This window comes from Lolium perenne, chromosome 6 (genome assembly GCF_019359855.2).
Source record: "Lolium perenne isolate Kyuss_39 chromosome 6, Kyuss_2.0, whole genome shotgun sequence".
Classification (NCBI taxonomy): domain Eukaryota; kingdom Viridiplantae; phylum Streptophyta; class Magnoliopsida; order Poales; family Poaceae; genus Lolium; species Lolium perenne.
In genome coordinates, this window is record NC_067249.2 from 39172441 (window position 1) to 39193990 (window position 21550).

The 21550-nt window shown below is 52.6% G+C and overlaps 1 protein-coding gene and 1 long non-coding RNA gene across 2 annotated transcripts; both read right to left on the reverse strand.

Annotated features, from left to right (window-relative positions):
• Positions 1–2990: 2990 nt before the first annotated feature.
• LOC127308302 (uncharacterized) lies at positions 2991–7173 on the reverse strand. Its single transcript, XR_011746693.1, has 5 exons — positions 6602–7173; positions 6360–6436; positions 5401–5474; positions 5124–5238; positions 2991–3398 (listed from the first exon to the last, which is right to left on the reverse strand). It is a non-coding gene; the product is annotated as an uncharacterized lncRNA (long non-coding RNA).
• Positions 7174–18984: 11811 nt separating this feature from the next.
• Positions 18985–19874, reverse strand: LOC139832360 (uncharacterized). Its single transcript, XM_071822096.1, has 2 exons — positions 19507–19874; positions 18985–19435 (listed from the first exon to the last, which is right to left on the reverse strand). Exons 1-2 carry the CDS (start codon positions 19821–19823, stop codon positions 18985–18987), a joined length of 768 nt encoding a protein of 255 aa, XP_071678197.1. The 5' UTR covers positions 19824–19874.
• Positions 19875–21550: the final 1676 nt, after the last annotated feature.

Sequence of the window (21550 nt, forward strand, 5' to 3'; positions counted from 1 at the left end):
AGGTAGAGTTTTTCTCAAATGTAAAATAAACAAGAGGAAAACAAGGAATGGTATAAGTACCATAGACAAGCCTTTTGTTAAAAAGAAAACCAAATAGCAAGTAATGTTTCAGAAATCAGTACTTGTTAGAAATGGGATGAAAAACAAAACCCATTTCAGTTTCCTTATTTTCTTTGAAGAAATATCTTGAAAAGGTTTAATAAAACTAGAAGTAGTTTTGTGATCAAAACTTGAGAAGGAAAAACAATAGGGTTTTTGAGAAAGAAAACTTAATTTAGGGAGAAGTGTTCTCAAGGGTAGATGGTGGCTACAAAATGTACCCATCATTCCCACTCTTGGTTTTGTGAAGATTAAACTTGAATAAAAACAAGAGGTAAAAGTGAAGGGAGTGATCTAGAGTTGAATCATTGGATAGGGTATAAGATCAAGTTGAATATATGCGATGCAAGGGTAGAATGAGACATGCAGGATGTGGAAATTGTAGAGGGAGATGCACAGATGAGATCCATGCATTGAGATCACCAAGTTGTGAATTAAGGATGATCGAGCTATCTTGTACCACAAAGAGAAAAATCAAGATGGCACACTCATGTTGTCATCAGGAGAGAGGTTTGATGTAGTAAGAAGGAAAATAATTCTTCCTAAGCCACACATGTGTTTTATTTGGTGAGTTGCTTGTTTAACCACTAGGGGTGTTGTTCTATGAGGTAGCTCAAGACAAAACTCAACAAGCAAATCAAGACAATTCATCTACCAACAGATCAAGGCAATTCATCATAACAAACAGATCAAGGCAATTCATGTTAATTAGTCTATAGAACAAGTTTTTGTTCCCCCTATTTTTTGCACTTTGGATAATTAAACAAGCTTGCAAAAAGTTGGGGTGTTACAGATCTTCCACCCTTAAAATAATCTCGTCCCGAGATTACTAAGCATAGAACTAGAGGGGTTGTAAAGTTTAACTAAAGTTAGACTCCATTCTTTTGTAGATGTGCCATTTTTGAGAAGGTCGTTGCTTCATCTTCTGGGAGACATGATGGATTCCTGCCGATGGTGAGCTTCATGAAGAGGTTGAATACTCCAAGCAGGTGTTAGAGTCCACGATTCAAGGAGAGTTAGCGCACTCCAGCGGTGCTTTAGCAGGGTTGAAAACTTTTTAGAGTTAACTTTAAATTTTAGTGGAAGACGAAGTCTTCCACCCTTAAAATTGTTCATAGGGGGGTTTAAAAACTCTAAGCTTCGGCCAAGGGTCTTGTCAGTGCTTTCGAAGAAGTGATCTTTCTCTCGTCTTGAGTTGAAGCATCTTCAGGGAGCGAGGTGCAGTCCACAGCTTCAAGAGAAGTTAGTGCATCCCAAATTCCCAACGGTGTTTTAGAAAGGTTTAAATTTTTAGAGTCAGCTCCAATTTTTAGTGGAAGACGAAGTCTTCCACCCTTAGGATTTTTCATCGGGTTTCGGAAAAACTCAGAGCTTCTGCCTTGTAGTCCTGTCTGGGCTTCTGAAGAAGTCGTCGATCTTCCGTATTCAGTTGAAGAATCTTCAGGAGACGATGTGTAGTCCACGACTTCAAGAGGCACTCACGGTGTTTATTAGACCATATAACGCGCGGTAAGTTAGTAAGTCGATGAAGTGCCTGGTTGTTGTCCATATGAAGCATCAACAGAGGTCGTCAAAGACAATCTTCAGCTTGAGGGTCGGTGCTGACTTATACCACTTAAGAAGTAAGTAGGTAAAATACACCTAATCTTGAGTCTTGAGGTATCTTCATGAGCTTCACTTGATGAGGAACAGATGAACCATGTGATGTAACTTGTGTCTGACGCTATTGTTCTCTCAGTTTGTTAGACGGTGTGTTAGAGGGTGGTTTCAAAAAGATATCCTCGAGGTTAGCGCGATTATACTCCAAGGTTAGACAAAGTTAGTATGCATGTCTTCTTGCAGAGGTGCAGTCACTCTTGAAGGTAGGGTCTTCTGTCTTCTCGGCTTAGTAGAGATGCTTCAGCTGATCTTGAAAGTAGTTGGCGTAGATAGGGGTCTGGTCAGTTTCTCTGACGGTTGAGAATCGATGGTTAACAGGGTTAACTTATCCATTTAGCTAGCAGTAAGCATTTTATCGGCGAGGTAGATGACTGTGAAAACGTCTTAGAGGGGCTTCCTACACTGGTTTATCACACCAAGAGTGTTTTTCAGACCTAAAGACCAAGACAATCAAACACACAACAAACAAATAAAAACACTCAAGACAACACACTTAGGGAACTACAAGCAATCATCAAACCAGACATGGTAACACAAGTACCCATGGATGACTAATACGCGGGGGTAGCTCAATCAAAGCGATTGAGTTTTGTCCTATCCATCCTATAGGTTTGGGCTGGTCACATATGTTGCAGTCTTCAGCTTGTTGACATCGTCTTCAACAAGGATTCTTGAAGCAGAGAGTGGTGATGCGGCCTGGTGTTGAGTCCTCGAGGTTGAGGTAGAGGCTAAAACTGTGTAGTCTTCTTGCTCAACATCCCGGGGACGTGGGGTCTTCGAAGGGGTAGTTGTGTAGGTACTCCCAAAGTCGGCATCTTCTGGTGGCTGGCCTAAAAATTACTAGTCAAAATCTGAGGGCTTGATCCCTGACGACTGCAAAAAGTGCAAGTCCACGGAGGAACAAGGTCAGATCTTTGACATACTTTGGTGACAACCAAAGACATGATATTATCATTCTTTTATGTGCACACTAAGTCGGCCTCCAATCTTCAATAGTTGTCGTTGGAGATTCATGAGTCTTCCTGAGGGATTGATGTATCTTTGAGTTCGAGTCTCTGGTCTGAGTTGGGGACATCGTCCAATATGTAGGTTTGAAGTGGATGAGACAATAGAGTAAGAATTTTCAAACGCTTCTATAAAGCGGAGAGATAAGAATTTAGAAGTTTTGAAGAAACAAGAGGAGTAGAAGCTATGCTTCCGACTAACGAAAGAATTTGTTTGGTAAATAGTTTTGCCCAAGTACTTGTTTCCTAACTAACGTCCATGCTAACTAAGGTCTCCTACAGTCAGGATGGCTCTGATACCAGCTCTGTGGGGACCCCGGACTAGCTGTCCGAAATACCCTGTTATGTATACAGTTCACGTTCCCATGATCAGTGTGCCGTGAACACATAACCGAACTGATATCAAATTACATCATCCTTTACAAAACGGAATAAGAAAATTACAATAAGGTCACATGACCCATCTTTACAAGATAGCCTCCAAGGGCCTAATCTAATCATCAGAGTAGCAGAATCACTTCAGCAGCGTAGAGCCCAAGTCATCTGCCTTAACCCTACAGGCAACTGACTGGGAAGACGTTCCTAGCTCGCATAGACGTCGTCAACTCCTTCTTCATCTGTCGAAGTCCTCCAGGTCTGGCCAAGTAAATAGCCAGGGACAAAGCCGTGAGTACATTTGAATTGTACTCGCAAACCATCAAGAAGGTGATAACAATTCTAACTAAAGAAGACAAGAGAGGAAGAATAGTTTCTCTGGTGGATATAGCATGTGAAAGAGAATCAGTTTCTCTTGTGGATATAGCATGTGAAAGAGAATCAGTTTCTCTTGTGGATATAGCATCCCACATCACAGTTGAAGGGGACACTAAGAAAGTCCTATGACATCTCTATATCTTTGTTAAAGCAGAGTTCCTCTACATGAAACACTAGGAAGGGTCACCCTCTTTTGTTTCATTTTCCTCGACCATCTCCACATGGTCGGCACACCATCTTTCCCGTACCCTTCCGGTACTTCCAACACACATTTCCTTTGGAAATCATTTTCAAAACCAAAACTCGACACAGCTCTGTAACGGCCATCCCAACCGTCCATGACCGCGGACGCGGCTATTCGAATAGTTTTGACTCTGCAGAGTTTGCACACTTTCACCACAACTATCCGGATACCTATCGTGTGGGCATCATCCCCGCATAACGACATATGCCACGACGTATACCCGGATATAACCTTTCGCCCATTCGACTTAACACGAGGTCCTACCCTATGGAGTATGTACCTCCCCGGCACCGTGGCAGCTCACCTCCTTTTGAGCGTGGCTCCACCGCCAAGCCAGGAGACCCATAGTGTCTTCCGGACGGGTCAGCCCCGAAGGCCTCCCGTTATACTATTGTCCCAACCTCGACAACCCGGACTCGGGGGTAACCGTACCCTTGTATAGTTGTGCGGTGCCTCATGCTAAGGAGAACAAACGTCAAGTTAAGCCCCGTGCCCACATTGGAGTAGCTATGGTTGCGCTGTGTAATTGTTCCGGGCGAATACAAAGAACCATGTGTCATTTTTTTTCTCAAAACCCAAGTCACACACACATTCCTTTTCTCAAACATCTTTGACAAGATCCTCTTTGCCTTCATAAACCATACACTTGGGTAAGGTTATCTTACCCAAGGTTTTCATAAACATTTACAACAAGGTAAACCTTGAGGGGTTCCCAACCTAAAGTTTTATGTATGAGCTAAGATACATCAATGGCATGATGCTAGCCGTCATACCTCTAAGGAGATGATAATTGAGGTGTCAAGGGGATTATACATGCTTAGGATAAGCACGCATGGGGACAACATAAGTAGGAGGATTCGACAAAAGGGTCACGATGTTGATCATCATACCACTAAGAAGATGGTAAAATAGGTGGTCAAAGGGGGCATACATGTTCAGGGTAAGCATGCATAACAACAACAAGGGGTTCAACATACTTGAGAGTAAGTATGCATAACATCAACAAAAGGTGTGGCACTCTTGGGAGTAAGTATGCATAGCATCACAAGGTAGAAGGTATAACAAGGGCATGATACTAACCATCATACCACTAAGGGGTGCAAAAAGGGTGTCAAGAGGTCGACACACACAAGATAAGTGGGCATACCCCTCACACTTAGAGGGTACACCAAGATCATGATAATGAAGACCACCATTTCACTAAAGGGGGTTGTAGGTGAGGTGTCAAAGAGAATAAACATGCTCATGGTGAGCATGCTCCATCAACATAAGTAGAAACAACACAAGATAGATCGAGAGACAAGAACAACAACAAAGTAACCACAATATGTGATTAAACATTCAGAGATCAAGAGATGGCTTGCCTTGGCTTATTTGTCCCTGGACTTCTTCAACTCCATCAAATAAGAATTCCCACAGTACAAATAAAATCCTTGTCCGATTCCACTTCTTCTTCTTCTCCTCCGAAATTGTTCGCATCTATCGCCGGAAAATATAAAAGGAACACAATCAATCACATTGCTCCAAACATAACAAGCATGCAACATTCAACAATCAATAGCTAACCACTTTACTAAGGGCTAACATACAAAAGACTTATAGATACTACAAAGCAACTAAAAGAAAACCCCATTTATTTACCTAGTAAAGGTATGAGAGTGCCACGACTTAGCAATTGCCTCTCTAGGTATCACCATGGCACAACTAAGTATCCCCTGGTAGATAACATCATAAAGAGGACAAGAGCATTAGTTTGACATCAAATACATTCACAAAACATTTGCAAACATTTTTGGAAAAGTAGAAAACAGTTTTCCTAACTTAGTTTGCTCACATAACACAACATCCAAAATAGGAAGCAAACCACATTCCACATCATTTGAAAACTTAAGCAAAACAATAGGGCTAAAGTTGAGTTGCAGAGGTTTTGTTTTGCAAGCATAAAACAAAGGTTGCCCAGTTCTAAATAAAAGAGTTGGTCAAGGTTTTTAAATAAACCCAACAAGTTTTGGTCCAACAATGCATGTCACACATATACCTTACTAACAGTAACGAAAATGCATGAACAGAGACTAACACTATTTTTCCTAGATGGCCAGTACTAATACAAGATTAACCCAATTGGATTCACTCAAAAATATTAAACCTACAAATTTAGGAATTTGTTTGAATCTGACTGTACAGAAAACAAGATCTGTAAGCCATAAATCGTAGAAAAATCCTAAAAATATGGGACCACTGGCATTTGAAAGGTATTTAAACAGAGAGGCATACACAATTGGATTTGGGTTAAAATTATTTGTGAAACTCTCACAAATGGATTGACAAGATTACTGCATGTCTATACCATTTGCTTTACCTCTAGAGTTACAGAACAGATAAAGGTTTGAAACTTGTTTGAGATGATTAAGAAAACATTCCGTAGTCCTACAGAACTGGAATCACTCAATTAGGTTCAAAAATGGATTTTTGCTGATTTAAAAACTAACAGCCATGTCTGCAGAACACACAGAACAAGTTTAATTCACCACAAATCGTACATGATTCATAAAAATATGAGGTCAGTTGCATCTGAAAGGTATTGAAAAGGTGGTTCTTACCCAGTTTGTTTCATTCAAAAATTCGTTCCCAAGCTCCTGATTTAATTCGACCAAGTCAGATCTGACCAGATCTTGATCTGTGAACCATTTCAGTTTCAGGAGGTCAATCGAAGTGAAACCACCGCCAAAATGAAGGTATTGAAGAGGGCTTTCACCCACAGTTGACTTTGCTCAAAAAGGTTTTGTAAAACGGAACAAATCTAACAAACAATGAATCTGCAAGTTTACAGAACTTTATTTACCGAGGAAAATATGTAACGAATTTGAGGGTGAAACCAACGCCAAGTTGTAGATCTTTTCAATACCTATCCGAGGAACTTTGAATCACTCGATTTGGCCCTGCACACGAGTTTTGGCGGATTTTACAAAATCGTACAGAATCTGAAACAGCAAGATAGCAGAAATTACTGCAGGGATTTGGACGAACTTTGCTCAAGAACTTCAGATCTGAGGATAGCTCAAGCTTCTCCATGCTTGGACCAACATGCACCTGCATCAAGATCCAATCTTAGCAAGGGAGGAAGAAGAAGAGGAGAGAAAACCATCTAGGGTTGGGGAGAAGAAGGAGAGGGATGCTCTCATGGTGAGGATGAGCTTGAGGGAGGAGGAGAGCTTCATCTTGGTGGCTTTCCATGGCCATGGCCGGCCATGGAAGCTAGGGGGAGCAATATTTCGTGGGAGAAGGAGGGGAGGGAGTGGGTAAGGCAGGGGAATGAGTGGAGAGTGGAGAAAAATGAGAAGAAAAAGAGGAAGGGGTGGCCGGCCAAGTGCTTTTATAGAGGGAGAGAGTGGTGGCTGCCTCCTTTTTGATTGGCTAGGATGGGTGGCTGCCCATTTATTGATTGGGGTAGTTGGGAGGCAAGGCTTGTGGAGGAAGGAAAAGAAGAGGGAGGGCTGGCCAAAAATCTTGCCATGGCCGGCTCCTTCATGTGTCACTCAAAAATGAACAAAGAGAGAGAGATGCACAACATCCATGTGAATAGATCAAGGCATGATGTTGAGGAGGTAATGTCAATGAGTGATTTTGATGATGATAAGAATATGAGTAGGTACATATAGATAAAAAGAAGTATGAAGGTGACATGTGCCATGAGAATAATCTCCACCACTTGGGTTGAGACCAACTTATGATGAAGATAGTTCCCAAGGTATATTTGATGATTAGAGGTTTTTATTTGAATTCAATTTTGGAAGGATTGGGATTGACCACATGCAACAATGCATGTGAATGTCAAGGTAGATGGGATGGTGATGGTGGTTTAGACAATTATAGAGTAAGACTAAGAGACATGGTGAGTGAAGTAACCATGTACTCACAAGGATGAATATGGTGGCAGAAATCACCAATTCATGAGATCAAGGTGATGATGGAAAGGAATAGAGGATTGAGATGGGTATGATGAAATATAACTTGTTCTTCAAATAAGAGGTCAATTGGGAGTGATTTGAAAGTATCAAATGATCATCCATTTGATCAAGAATTGGAGGATGAGGGGGTACAATGTGGGAGATCAGAGAGGTTCACAACTAGGGACAATTGGGAATGAACTCAAGTGGAATGAAGTTTTGAAAGTGTTGAGATAAAACCAGTTGGAACATAGGGGTTCAAACTATTCTACTTACTTTCTCAAGTAAGGTAGAGTTTTTCTCAAATGTAAAATAAACAAGAGGAAAACAAGGAATGGTATAAGTACCATAGACAAGCCTTTTGTTAAAAAGAAAACCAAATAGCAAGTAATGTTTCAGAAATCAGTACTTGTTAGAAATGGGATGAAAAACAAAACCCATTTCAGTTTCCTTATTTTCTTTGAAGAAATATCTTGAAAAGGTTTAATAAAACTAGAAGTAGTTTTGTGATCAAAACTTGAGAAGGAAAAACAATAGGGTTTTTGAGAAAGAAAACTTAATTTAGGGAGAAGTGTTCTCAAGGGTAGATGGTGGCTACAAAATGTACCCATCATTCCCACTCTTGGTTTTGTGAAGATTAAACTTGAATAAAAACAAGAGGTAAAAGTGAAGGGAGTGATCTAGAGTTGAATCATTGGATAGGGTATAAGATCAAGTTGAATATATGCGATGCAAGGGTAGAATGAGACATGCAGGATGTGGAAATTGTAGAGGGAGATGCACAGATGAGATCCATGCATTGAGATCACCAAGTTGTGAATTAAGGATGATCGAGCTATCTTGTACCACAAAGAGAAAAATCAAGATGGCACACTCATGTTGTCATCAGGAGAGAGGTTTGATGTAGTAAGAAGGAAAATAATTCTTCCTAAGCCACACATGTGTTTTATTTGGTGAGTTGCTTGTTTAACCACTAGGGGTGTTGTTCTATGAGGTAGCTCAAGACAAAACTCAACAAGCAAATCAAGACAATTCATCTACCAACAGATCAAGGCAATTCATCATAACAAACAGATCAAGGCAATTCATGTTAATTAGTCTATAGAACAAGTTTTTGTTCCCCCTATTTTTTGCACTTTGGATAATTAAACAAGCTTGCAAAAAGTTGGGGTGTTACAATCATGTTGCCAATAAGGATATTGATCTCACTCATGTGGGAACAACCTACCAATTGGCGGATATTTTCACTAAGCCTTTGGATGAAGCCCGCTTTGTTAACTTGAGAGGAGAACTTGGTATTCTTGATCCTAAAAACTTGGATTGATTAACTTCTTGCACTATATTCTTGCATTTATCTTGCTATCTAGCTTAGAGGCATAGTACATATGGGGATAGTCATCTTACCATGTCTTGGTATGATGCATACCTATGTGTGCAACATAAATAGACCCAATGTCATTATATGGACCCAAGCATGTCTCTTCGCGGTCACATGACATTTGCGCTTTCACATAGGGGGAGTAATCCCCCGCCCCTCATTGAGCCTTCATTACAAATTGATTTGACTATATAAGGCCCAATGATCTTAGTGCGAGCATCATTTCCAAAATAACTTATGATTCTTGATATACACTTCGAATCATGCCCATTGTTGCTATTCACATCTTGATGGGGATATGCCCATAGGGGGTGGGTCGCCAGTCCCAGTCGCCATGAAGATAGAGGCTTGGGTGGATCGCCAGTCGCCTAAGCGACTGGGCCCTAAGGCGACTGGGCCGTGATCCCAAGGAGGAGGTCCACACGGCTGGACAAGAAGATTACTTGCGAGAGGGATAGCGGATCCCGGGTTAGTAGCAACTGATATGATTCGGAGTTATCTCCATGTAACCCTAGGCCGGGGGTGCTTATATAAACCCCCGAGCTTAGGCCCTAGAGGACACCTTACTCGAGATCCAATCTCCCCTCAAAGCTCTCGGCGTAGCCGCCGACTGAGCCCCCCCATTGTAATTCTCCACTGAGCAATAGAGATCTAGCAGGACGTAGGCCTTTTACTCTCCGGAGGGGCTGAACCTGGGTAAAACCCTTGCGTCTCTTGCACCTCGACCCGTAGATGGCAATGTTCCCTTCCCCTCGCATCAATGAAGTGCTACCCCCTGTAGCATCTGCCGTGGCTACATCCACGACAGTGGCGCCCACCGTGGGGCATGGGACATCAAGCCTTCGAGCTACGGCGAGGCCCTACTCGCCAGTTCGGCGGCCGGTTGCTTCCGGCAGGATGATCGCCACCGGCAATTTCTTCCACATCCAGCCAAGCACCTACCGGCCCGCCTCGTCACCTCTCACACACGCCTGGATGGTGCCGATCGGCTCCATCAACCTCTTCGTTGGGCTCGCCGGCGTCAGCGATCCCTCTGAGCCTCGCCCCAGTCGCTCACACGACCCCTTCGCGCCCGGGCAGCTCCTCACCGCTACTCGCCCGGTCACCGGCGAGGTATACGCGGAGGCTGAGGCGGCCCTGGGAGACGATGCCGAGTCGGCGGTCGTGGCACCGACCGCTAACTCCACCGTTGCCTCGGCAGCCACCGACTCCGCCGACACCGCTCCAGTCGCCGATTCCGCCGACACCATCCCGGCCATCAAATCCATCATCGCTGCGATCGACGCCGACTTCACCGACATCATCGCTACAACGTCGGTTGCGGGATCCACCGCTGCGTCCCCGATCGCCCGCTCCATCGCCACGGCATCGACCAAGGACTCTATCTCCCTGGTCTCCCACCCGAGCGACTTCGAAGGTGGCTTCGAGGACGACTCCATCCTCTCCCTCTTCGGCAGCGATTACGACTCGGACTGCTGCCGAGGCCCCGCGTTACCGCTACCCGACCGCAGTCTTCATGGCGGGGGTGAAGGAGAGATCGACGCCTTCACCACTCCCCTCCCCGCAACCGCCACCGCGACCGAGATCGAGGCGCACCGGGCGGCCCTCGAGAGCAGAGGAAAAGGAGCTCGCCGAAAGGCAGAAATTCCGCCTCGAGCAAGATGAAGTAAGGGCCGTGTCCCACTATCGTCAGCAGCGAAACCGCCGGCGCATGGAGCGCGCCCGCGCGAGCGACTTTCCCAGCGCACGCCTTAACTTCGACGACCCAGACGGAGAAATCCGGGTCGCCCGAGTCCAAAACCCTGACATCCCGGAAGGAAGTCGGGCTGCTGCAGATAGAACAGCGCGCGGAGCACCACCGCCACCCCCACCACCACCACCCGAAGTTCCTCGGGCAGAGGTCGACGCCAACGGCCTACCACTGCACTCGTCTCCAGCCGACAACGTGGCAGCTGCGCAGGCCGTCCTCGCAAGAATCCCCGAAACGGGAGACGGCGCGATCCTCGTCCAGCACGCCAAGGCTTTGGTAGCCAAGGCATTGGAGCAGCAGCACGCCGCAGCCGACTCGCAGGGGCGACTCTATTCGCGCACATCCGCCAGTCGCGCGGCGTCGTCAGACGCGGCAAACCGCGCAATCGTCAACGCCAACAACGGCCCGCCGCCAGCACCGCGCGCGGCCCACTCGTCTAACAACCGAGTCGAGCCGCGCCCGCGCGGTGATGGTCGCCGCTAACGGGCAGCCAGTCGACGCCCGAACCCACATCGTCAACGACCAAGAATGGCGGGCGCGCAATCGATTGAACGACCGCCACGCCGATGAAGCCCCGCGCCAGAGCGCGTTCACCCGAATCGGCCCCGCTTGCTTCGGGCCGATGATTAGAGGCGAGCCGCACTCGTGGGGTTCAAAGGACCCCGCGACATCGAGAAGTACGATACAAGCATTGACCCCACTGTCTGGATCGACTCGTACGCCATGGCAATGGGGATCCAGGGCCACTCCGAGTTACTCGCAGCGCGATACCTGCCCCTCATGATGGACGGCGTCAATCGCCATTGGTTCAACACCCTCACCGTCAACAGCATCGACTCCTGGGAAGAAGCCCGCGCCGCGTTCATCCAGCACTTCGCCAGCGCATACACCCGTGCCACAACCATAGAAGACCTAGATCGCTGCGTCCAAGGCCCGCGCGAGTCGACCCGCCGGTGGGTGCAGCGCTGGCAGGACATGTGGACGACCTCCAGCGGCATCAGCACGGACACGGCAATCGCTTCCGACGCTGCTGCCGGTACGAACCACTAAGCGCCAAGCTCCGTCGCGTCAGCAGGGACAATATCTCAATCTCCGAGCTCTTCGACATCGCCACCCGCTACGCCGATGAAGACCCTACAGTCGACTCGGACGACGAGTACGGTCAACGACGCAATCGCCGCCCTGCGCACACGGAGCCTCGGCGTGGCGACCACCGTTCGCCGGCCGGTCCAACAACGGCAAGCGCCGCGGAGAGGGAGGACACAACGAGCTAGTTGCTACCACCGATTACGAGCAGCGCGAGCCAAAATCGTTTCGCGCGACACTCGTCCACCTCGGGAGGATCGGCCTCAGCCCAAGCGCTTCGACGCCCGCAGCCTCCTAGACGCACCATGCATCTATCACAGCAAGGAGGGCAAGCCCGCCAACCACACGACGGGAAATTGCTACTCCCTGAAGCAGATAGAAAGAGCTCGCCGCGCCAAGGAAAACGACGGCGGCAACCAGCACAAGGAGCGCGCCAAGGACCAAGACCAGCACAAGGGAGAGGGCTTCGGTCGCAGCGCCGGCTCGCTCCACACCTTCACCGGGGTCGGCGACAGCGGGACAGGAAGGTCCTCGCAAGGGCAGTGGCGGTACACGCAGTCATACTTTCCGACGTACTCCCGGTGGCTCAACTGGTCCGAGCAAAGCATTACCCGGAGCCGCGAAGATCACGCCCGCAACGAGGACCCCGGGCGAGTGGCGCTACGCGTCATGCCCAAGGTCGCCGACTCCGGGCAACCAACAACCCTGAGGGCCGGGGGAACCTCCATCAACATCAGGTCCTACGACACCTTCCAGCGGCTTGGCCTGCCGGACTCACGCCTTGAGAACACCAAGGTCACGTTCCACGGCATCGTCCCGGGCGGAAGGCCTTCCCGATCGGCAAGGTGACGCTGCCGGTCACCTTCGGCACGCCCGTGAACTACCGTACCGAGCGGATAACGTTCGAGGTGGTGAACTTCAAAAGCTCTTACCATTGCGTACTCGGCCGACAAGCGTTCGCCCGCTTCATGGCGACCCCACACTACGCGTACAACATGATGAAGATGCCAGGGCCTCGAGGCGTCATCACCGTCCATGGCGACCCGGAGATGGCATTGGAATGTGAGGACGACAGCGCCAAGCTCGCCGACGCCGTCATCGCCGACGAACAAGACAACTCCGCCGAGCTCGCCAAGTACCCGCCGACCGCAACGACCCCGCCATCCTGGAGAAGCCAACCGAGCTCGACTCGTCCGCAGCAACCTTCAAGGCCGCAGCAGGCACCCGCCAAGTAGATCTTGTAGAAAACGATCCAAGTAGGCAAGTTACCATTGGGACGGGCCTGTCCGCCCAATAGGAAAGCGCGCTCATCAAGTTCCTCCGTGAGAATCGAGATATCTTTGCATGGAAACCATCTCGACATGCCAGGTGTCCCGAGAGAACTTGCTGAGCACAAATTACATGTCGATCCCACCGCGCGACCCGTTAGGCAGGCAATGCGCCACTGTGGGAGAAGAACGGCGACGCGCAATCGCCGAAGAAGTAAACCGGCTGCTCGCTGCCGGCTTCATCATAGAAATCAAGCACCCGAAATGGCTGGCAAACCCAGTCCTAGTGCTAAAGAAGAACAAGACGTGGCGAATGTGTATCGATTACACAAGCCTCAACAGCGCGTGCCCCAAGGACCCATTCGTCCTACCGCGAATCGACCAGATTATCGACGCGGTCGCCGGGTCCGAGTCGCTATGCTTCCTTGATGCATACTCCGGTACAATCAAATAAAGATGGCCAAGGAAGACCAAGAGAAGACTGCATTCATCACACCCCTAGGCGCCATCGCTACACGTCCATGACCTTCGGCCTCAAGAACGCCGGAGCAACGTACCAGCCGGTGCATGAACAGCTGCTTAGAAAGCCGATCGGCCGCAACGTGCATGTCTACATCGACGATGTGGTGGTCAAATCGACTCGACAGACCGACCTCGTCGGCGACCTCGCCGAAACATTCGCCAACTTACGGCGGTACAAGATCAAGCTCAACCCTTTGAAGTGCACCTTCGGGTTCCATCAGGACAGCTGCTAGGCTACGTCGTCTCCAAGCGAGGCATCGAACCTAACCCGGAGAAGACACCGGCGGTCATGCGCACCAAGCAGCCAGCATGCCTAGTCGACGCGCAAAAACTCGCCGGTCGAGTCGCCGCCCTCGGCCGCTTCATACCCGGCTCGGAGACAAGGCCATGCCACTATACCGCTTGCTCAAGAAGTCGGAATCATTCCGGTGGACAGACGAGGCGCAGCGGGCCCTAGAGGAACTCCGGCACGCCCTCTCGAATGCCCCTATCCTCGCGGCCCCGCTGCCAAAAGAAACCATGCTCCTATACGTCGCCGCGTCGAACCGCGCTATAAGTGCAGTCATGGTCGTCGAACGGAAGGAGGAAGGAAGGGAGCAACCGGTACAACGCCCAGTCTACTACATCAGCGAAGCCTTAATCGAATCCAAGCAACGGTATCCACACTACCAAGCTGGTGTACGCCGTCCTCGGGGCCCGGCCGGCGACCGGCCCCTTACTTCCACGAGCACCCCATCAAGGTAGTCGCCTCAACACCACTCGCCGACATCATCCGCAACCGCGACGCAACCGGCCGGATCGCCAAGTGGGCAGTCGAGCTCGGCGTCCACAACATCACCTACGAGTCACGCCACGCCATCAAATCTCAAGCACTCGCCGACTTCCTCGCCGATCGGGAAGAGGCCCAGCAGCCAAGCTCCCCGCGGACCTCAAACATTGGACGTTGCACTTCGACGGTTCTAAAAACCTCGAAGGAGCAGGCGCGGAGTCGTCCTCACATCACCAAAGGGCGACACGGTGAAGTACGTCCTGCAACTCAGATTCGAGCCATGCACCAACAACATGGCCGAGTACGAGGCGCTCCTGCACGGCATGCGAGTCGCAAAGAGATGGGCGCAACACGGCTGCGCTGCCTCGGCGATTCCGACCTAGTCGCCAGCCAAACTTCCGGCACTGCGACGCCACGTACGCCAACATGATCGCATACAAACGCGCCGTCGACCAAGCCGGCGCTAGCTTCGCCGGTCACGTCGTCGAGTGGGTTGACAGCGCAAGAACGAAGAAGCCGACGCGCTAGCCAGAATCGGGTCCAAGCGACTTCAACCTCCTCCGGGCGTCGTCCTGGACATCCTCAGCCACCCCTCGGTGCGCGCACCGCGCGAGCTGGACATTGCCGAGCCACCTGCTCCCGACTCCGCCTTAGTCGCACTCGCCGTCGACAGCACCGATTGGACCGAGCCATACATAAGCTACCTCGAGAGCCAGGCACTGCCGATGGATGAAACCAAAGCACGCGCCATCGTGCGCAGATGCAAGTCCTTCACCATCATCAACAATGAGCTATACAAGCGCAGTGTCTCGGGAGTGTTCCAACGATGCGTCACCACGGCGGAAGGGCGCAACATTCTGCGCGACATCCACGCAGGGATCTGCGGCCACCACGCAGCGCGCGGTCAATCGTCGCCAAGGCCTTTCGTCACGGCTTCTACCGGCCAACAGCCCACGAAGACGCAATCGCCCTTGTCCGTTCATGCGCCGGGTGCCAAAAGCATGCAAGCCAGTCGCACATGCCAGGATCGGCATTGAAGACCATCCCCCTCACCTGGCCCTTCGCCGTATGGGGCATGGACATGGTGGGAAAATTCAAAACGGCCCCCGGCGGATATACTCACCTCCTGGTAGCGGTGGACAAGTTCACCAAATGGGTAGAAGCAAAGCCCATAAAGAAGTGCGACGGGAAGACGGCCACAAAGTTCCTACGCGAGCTCATCTATCGGTACGGCTACCCTCACAGTATCATAACCGACAACGGCACCAACTTCGCCAAAGGGGAGATGGCTGACTTTGCGAAGAAAAGGGCATCCGACTCGATCTCGCCTCGCCGCCCACCCCGAGTCGAACGGCCAAGCGAAAGGGCAAACCAGAGCATCCTGCACGGACTCAAACCACGCCTGGTCGTGCCCCTAGAGCGCGCAGCCGGCTGCTGGGCAGAGGAGCTCTCTTCAGTACTATGGGGCATCCGCACAACGCCTAACAGGTCAACCGGCTTCACGCCTTTCTTCCTGGTATATGGCGCCGAAGCCGTCATGCCCACGGACATCGCCTACGACTCACCTCGGGTCGCCAATTACGCCGAAGAAGACAACGAGCGAGCTCGCCAAGATGACATCGATCTCCTCGACGAGGCCAGAGACCTCGCACTCTCCAGAACCGCCATGTACCTGCTGGAGCTCGGTCGCTCCCCCCGTCGCCGCGTTCGAGTCGCTCCTTCCAAGTCGGCGATCTGGTACTCCGGCTAATCCAGGACAAGAAAGGGATGCACAAGCTGTCCCCGCCCCAGGAAGGACCATTCGCCGTCAGCCGCGTGCTCGGCAACGACTCCTACTACCTCATCGACGTCCGCAAGGACGACAAAGGCGAGCCGCTCACTAAAGAGGTGGAGCGCCACTGGAACATCAACCTCCTCCGGCGGTTCTATACCTAAGGGAAAAATGTAATCCGAAAATTCAGAGGGTAATAAAAATCGCCGACCATTTTTTGATCTCAAGCTCCGACTACCTCCCCTTCACCCGCCAAATATCGTCATCTCTCATCCCGGGACATACCGGCTTAGTCGCCGCGACAAGCGACTAGGAACTGAGAGACCTCCGGTCGCCGCTGCTGGAAGAGAGAAGTCCACGATCGGCCAAGTAGCCGGGCTAACACGGGATGGCGGCGTGACCGAGGCGCAACACCAGGCCCGGTCACCCACCATCTCTCACGCCATCGGGTGAAAACGGCGACTGGAACCCACAAGAGGGCCGCACGCTCGGCCAGCCCCACGGGCCTCGGCGACCGCCTTGTGCTACGTTATAAAGCACACCAATGCCCTCCTCTACCTTAGGTTGGCGAATTGCGCGGCTAAGTACTTCGACTAGGGACCCCGCAAAACGGACCCGCGGCTCGCCAAGGAAAATACGCCCGCAATGATCCCCTTTGGAGTCGCCTAGCGACTGGCTCACCGAGCCACGACGACTGGCGCGCGTCATCCGACCAGCGCAAACTCCCCCACACCACTCCTCCACCCATGAGGCTGCTATTCGTACTATAATGACTACGCATCGCGATCGGGGACGCCCAGCTCGAAAAGGAAAACAGTCAAGTCGATAGCCTTCATTGGGGTCGCAAGGCGATCGACCTGAAGGCCATGGATAGTCGGAACCAACTCCAATGCATCGCCGTCTCAAATAATGCAAAAGCAACCACCGAATCACATTTAAGCAAAAGTCATCATTCTATTTACAACTAACACCCGCTCGCGGGAAATCTAGCTACTTCTTACACAGGTACTCAGAAACTACGAGGACGACCCCGGAGCCCCTCTACGACAGGCTCGACGCCGTCATCGCCGTGACGAAATTTCGGCGTGTACACCACGACCGGATATGTAGACAGCGCGAGCCGGCGGCAGCAGCATGGAAGAGGCGCTCCGCGGGGTAGTCCACCGGGCCCGGCTCCTTCTCCGCGTCACCAGGAGCCGCTTGGCTGGGGATATGAGTCTCCAAGTCCGCGGTCGCCAGTACTCGGTCGGCGAAGGGGCGCACCGCATCCATCAGCCGCAGCACTTCGGCAACATCGAACTCCCCAGTCTCCGAGGGGAAGCCAGCGGTGACCTCCTCCACGTCGAACCCTTCAGAATAATGCGCCAGCACCATGCTCAGAGCCATGGTAATGCCAACGCGGCAGGAAGAGCGACGAAGCCAGTCAACAACAGCCGGAATGTTGGACACGGCCTTGAAGACGGATGGCGTGTCCCGCGGAATCACCTCCCGCGGGCTCAGGTACTGGAGCGCGGCAAGTATCTCCCCCGCGCAGGCGATGATACGCGCGGTCGCGGTCGACAGGCATTCCCGTGGAGTCGCCGTCTCCACGAAGTCGCACGTACCTGCAGTCAACAACACAAGGAAAAGGGAAAAATGAGAACTTCCCCTTCAACGCCGACTCGCCACGCTCGGGGACTGGCCCCCGAGGCCGACTCGCCACGCTCGGGGACTGGCCCCCGAGGCCGACTCGCCACGCTCGGGGACTGGCCCCCGAGACCGACTCGCCACGCTCGGGGACTGGCCCCCGAGACCGACTTGCCACGCTCGGGGATCGGCCCCGAGACCGACTCGCCACGCTCGTGGACTGGCCCCCGAGGCCAACTCGCCACGCTCGGGGACTGACCCCCGAGGCCGACTCGCCGTGTTCGGATACTCAAACCCCGGCAAATAAAACAAGAAGTGCGACAACAAGAACTTACCAAGAATCTGCCGCGACATCTCCTCGACGAAAGCCTCGAAGTTGGTCTTCTCGGCCTGCACCGCCAGACGATGCCCTCGGACGCCTCCTTCTCCGCAGCAAGTTCTTTGGCGTGCTGCTGCTTCAAGGCCGCCACCTCCTCCCGCAGAGACGCGGCAGCCCCACGTGCGAGTCCCGCGCATCGATCGCGGCCTCCGCCTTCACCTTGTATTCGGTGATGACGTCCTCCGGCTCCCGGCCCTTCGCTCCCAGGACCTTCGTCAATTCCGCCACCTCCGCTTTCGCCCTTTTCCGGGCCTCTTCGGCCTGCTGCGCCCGGAACTCGGCTTCACGGTAGAAGGACTCCTTGACGAACCCTTCCCGAGCCTCGGCAAGAGCCTTTGCCTGCGCCTCTGCTACAAGAAAAGGAAACGGTGAGAACGAACGCCCGGGCCAGTGACACTGAATGAGGACGGCGAGTGGGCATGACTTATCGCCCAGGGCACTCAGCTTCCGGTTCTTCTGCGCCGCCTCCTCCACAAGCGCGGTCAGCCGCTTAATCTCCGCCTACGGAAACCAAACAAAAGTGCCAAGGTCAACAAACAAAAAGCAAATAGAGACTCGACTCGCCCTTTCAGACCAAGTCGACCCTCGGGGACTGGGGGTGACTAGGCCACGTGTTCAGCGACACTTACCACATGCGCCTCGCCAAGCGCCGTGTGGAGCTCGGTGAAGGTCAATGAAGACGGCGGCGGATGACGCGACTCGGTCGCCCCGTCCGCTCGCATCACCGCCTCAGTCGACGGAACCTCGCCCGTCCGCGTGTCGGTGTCGCTGGGCGGGCGCGGTCCTCGGCGGCCTTGGACCGGCGCTCTTTCGGTGGCTCCGACAGACCGCCCTCCTCGACGATGTCCTCTTCAACTTCGGGTGCCTTACGCCCTCGGTCGATCCAATGTCGGTCGACTCCTCCTCCACCACAGGCGGAGCAACGTCCGGACCCGTCGCCGCACTCGCCATGCCCCCGCGAGCCATGCTGGGTAGAGGAAAAACGTTGGCGGTGGGCTCGACGTGGCTAGTGCTCTCCTTCTCCGCTTGACTCCCGGCGGCGGGCTCTTCTGGAGCCGACCCCGCACCCCCAAGGTCGGACGGCGCCGCCTTCCTCTCCGCGGCTTTCTTCTTTGCCTCGGCCGCCCTCGTGGCCGCCACCCCGGCCGCGGGCGGCTTCGCCAAGGTCTTCTTCTTGGACCTACAGAGAGGCGAGGTGAGTCGACACTCAGTCCGATCGCAGGAAGGATAAATTCGACAAGAAATACTTACTTCACCGTGGGAATCGCTTTTACGCCCGGACCGGCCCGAGCTCCCGCATCGATCGCGTCCTTCAAGGGACGCTGAAGCCTCATGGACCCTTCCAGGAGAGTGGGGCGCAGTCGCTTCGATAGCGGCTCGGCCCCTTCCTTGGAGGGCTCCGCCTTGTCCTCCGGACGGGAGGTCGCCTCCTCTTCAGCCGCGCCCTGGGACGAGGACTCGGCACCCCTCTTCGACCCGCGCGGGAGTCTGATGAAGTCCCGCGCCTCCGAGTCCGACTCGGTGCGCTCCTCCTCCTCGTCGACCTCTTCCTCCTCGCCTTCGGTCATCTCCGGTGGTTCCTTTCCGGCGAGAGGAGGGAGGTGGTCCGCGATCTTCCGCCAACGCTGCAATCGAATCAAAGGAACAAGTCGGAAAGGAAGAAGCGCGGCTAAGCCGTGCGAAGTCGCCATGCGAAGCATTACCTGAGGCGCTGGGGTGTCTTCGGTGTAGGGCTGCAAGCCGTCCTCGAAGGAAGTAAAGGTGGCAGTGGTGATCTTAGCGAGCGCCTTCCGGTACTCGCCCTCGTCCCACTCGGTCGCCGTCGACCGGGTGCGGTCGTTCTGTCCCGGTACTCCCACATGGGGTGAGCTCGGCACCGCAGGGGATCAGCCGCCGGCCAAGCCAACAGTTGTACATGTCGACCGCCGTCGAGCCGTCATCTTTAGCGCCTGGATCGCTTGGCGCATATCCTTCACCACCTTCTCCTGCTCGCGCGGCAGCGACCGGACATTGAGGCGCCGCGGACGCTCGGCTCGGGACTGTATTGGGGAATGCATACCTCGCCCGGGAGTGTACTCCTTGGCGTAGAACCAGAAACGACGCCACAGCGGCTGCGCCTTCTTGGGGAGCGCCATGTCGATGAAGCTTTCCCGGACTTCACCGGAAGGTGATCCCCGTTCGGGATGAGTGCTTCGCTGTTCTTGCTGGCCCGAGTCGCCCGCCCGTGGAAGCTGGACACCCCCCGCGGGAAGTACCGCGGACACCCCTAGTTGCTGTCGCCCAGCGCCACGAACAGAGAAATCTGCGGGACGCCGTGCGGCCCCAGGTACGAAACCTTGATGCTGTAGAAGGCCAGCAACTGCCGGAGGAAATCGGAGGTGGGGAGAGCGAACCCGCGATCGAGGAAGCTCATGAAGATCACGAACTCCCCAGGCCGTGGGAGGGCTCCGTCTCGTTCGCCGGCGGAACCCGCCATCGCTCCTGGTTGAACTCCGGGATGACTCCGGAGGCGACGTACGGGAGGAGAGACTCCCGCGTGACCTTCGACTTGCCCCACCCTTCGCCGCCATGGATGCGTGTGGAGTGTGGAATGAAGATGAGATGAAGAGAAGATGGGGGATGAATGCGGAGGAGTGTTGAACCCTAATCCTAGGGCGACCCTTTATACCGCCCGCACTCGCTCAGATTGAGGATGAGATCTGTTCGTTGAATTGTCCCGGAATCGCCGCCCCGCAATCAACGGTCGAGATCTGCGCCGTCACCGGCTGAATAGCCGTTAAACTAGCCGTTAGCGGTCACGTCGAGCCCAACGGTCAACAACATGCAGACGGTGTGCGCCTCGGTCAACGTGAAATCTAGCCGTTGGCCTCTCCACGTGTCTCTCTGGTGACTACGCGTCGGCCGCAAACGGCGATCGGGCTAGAGCCGACTTGTCACACGCCGATCGATCGATCAAGTTATGGCGACTGAGACTGCCACCGCACCCGCGACTTTATCTTTGGAAGCCCGGCGGCGACTCATCTTGATCCATCACCGCGCCTCTCCAAGACTTGTTCCAGATCCGCGCTTCATCACCACCGCGCTTGGGGACTACTGATGGGGATATGCCCATAGGGGGTGGGTCGCCAGTCCCAGTCGCCATGAAGATAGAGGCTTGGGTGGATCGCCAGTCGCCTAAGCGACTGGGCCCTAAGGCGACTGGGCCGTGATCCCAAGGAGGAGGTCCACACGGCTGGACAAGAAGATTACTTGCGAGAGGGATAGCGGATCCCGGGTTAGTAGCAACTGATATGAT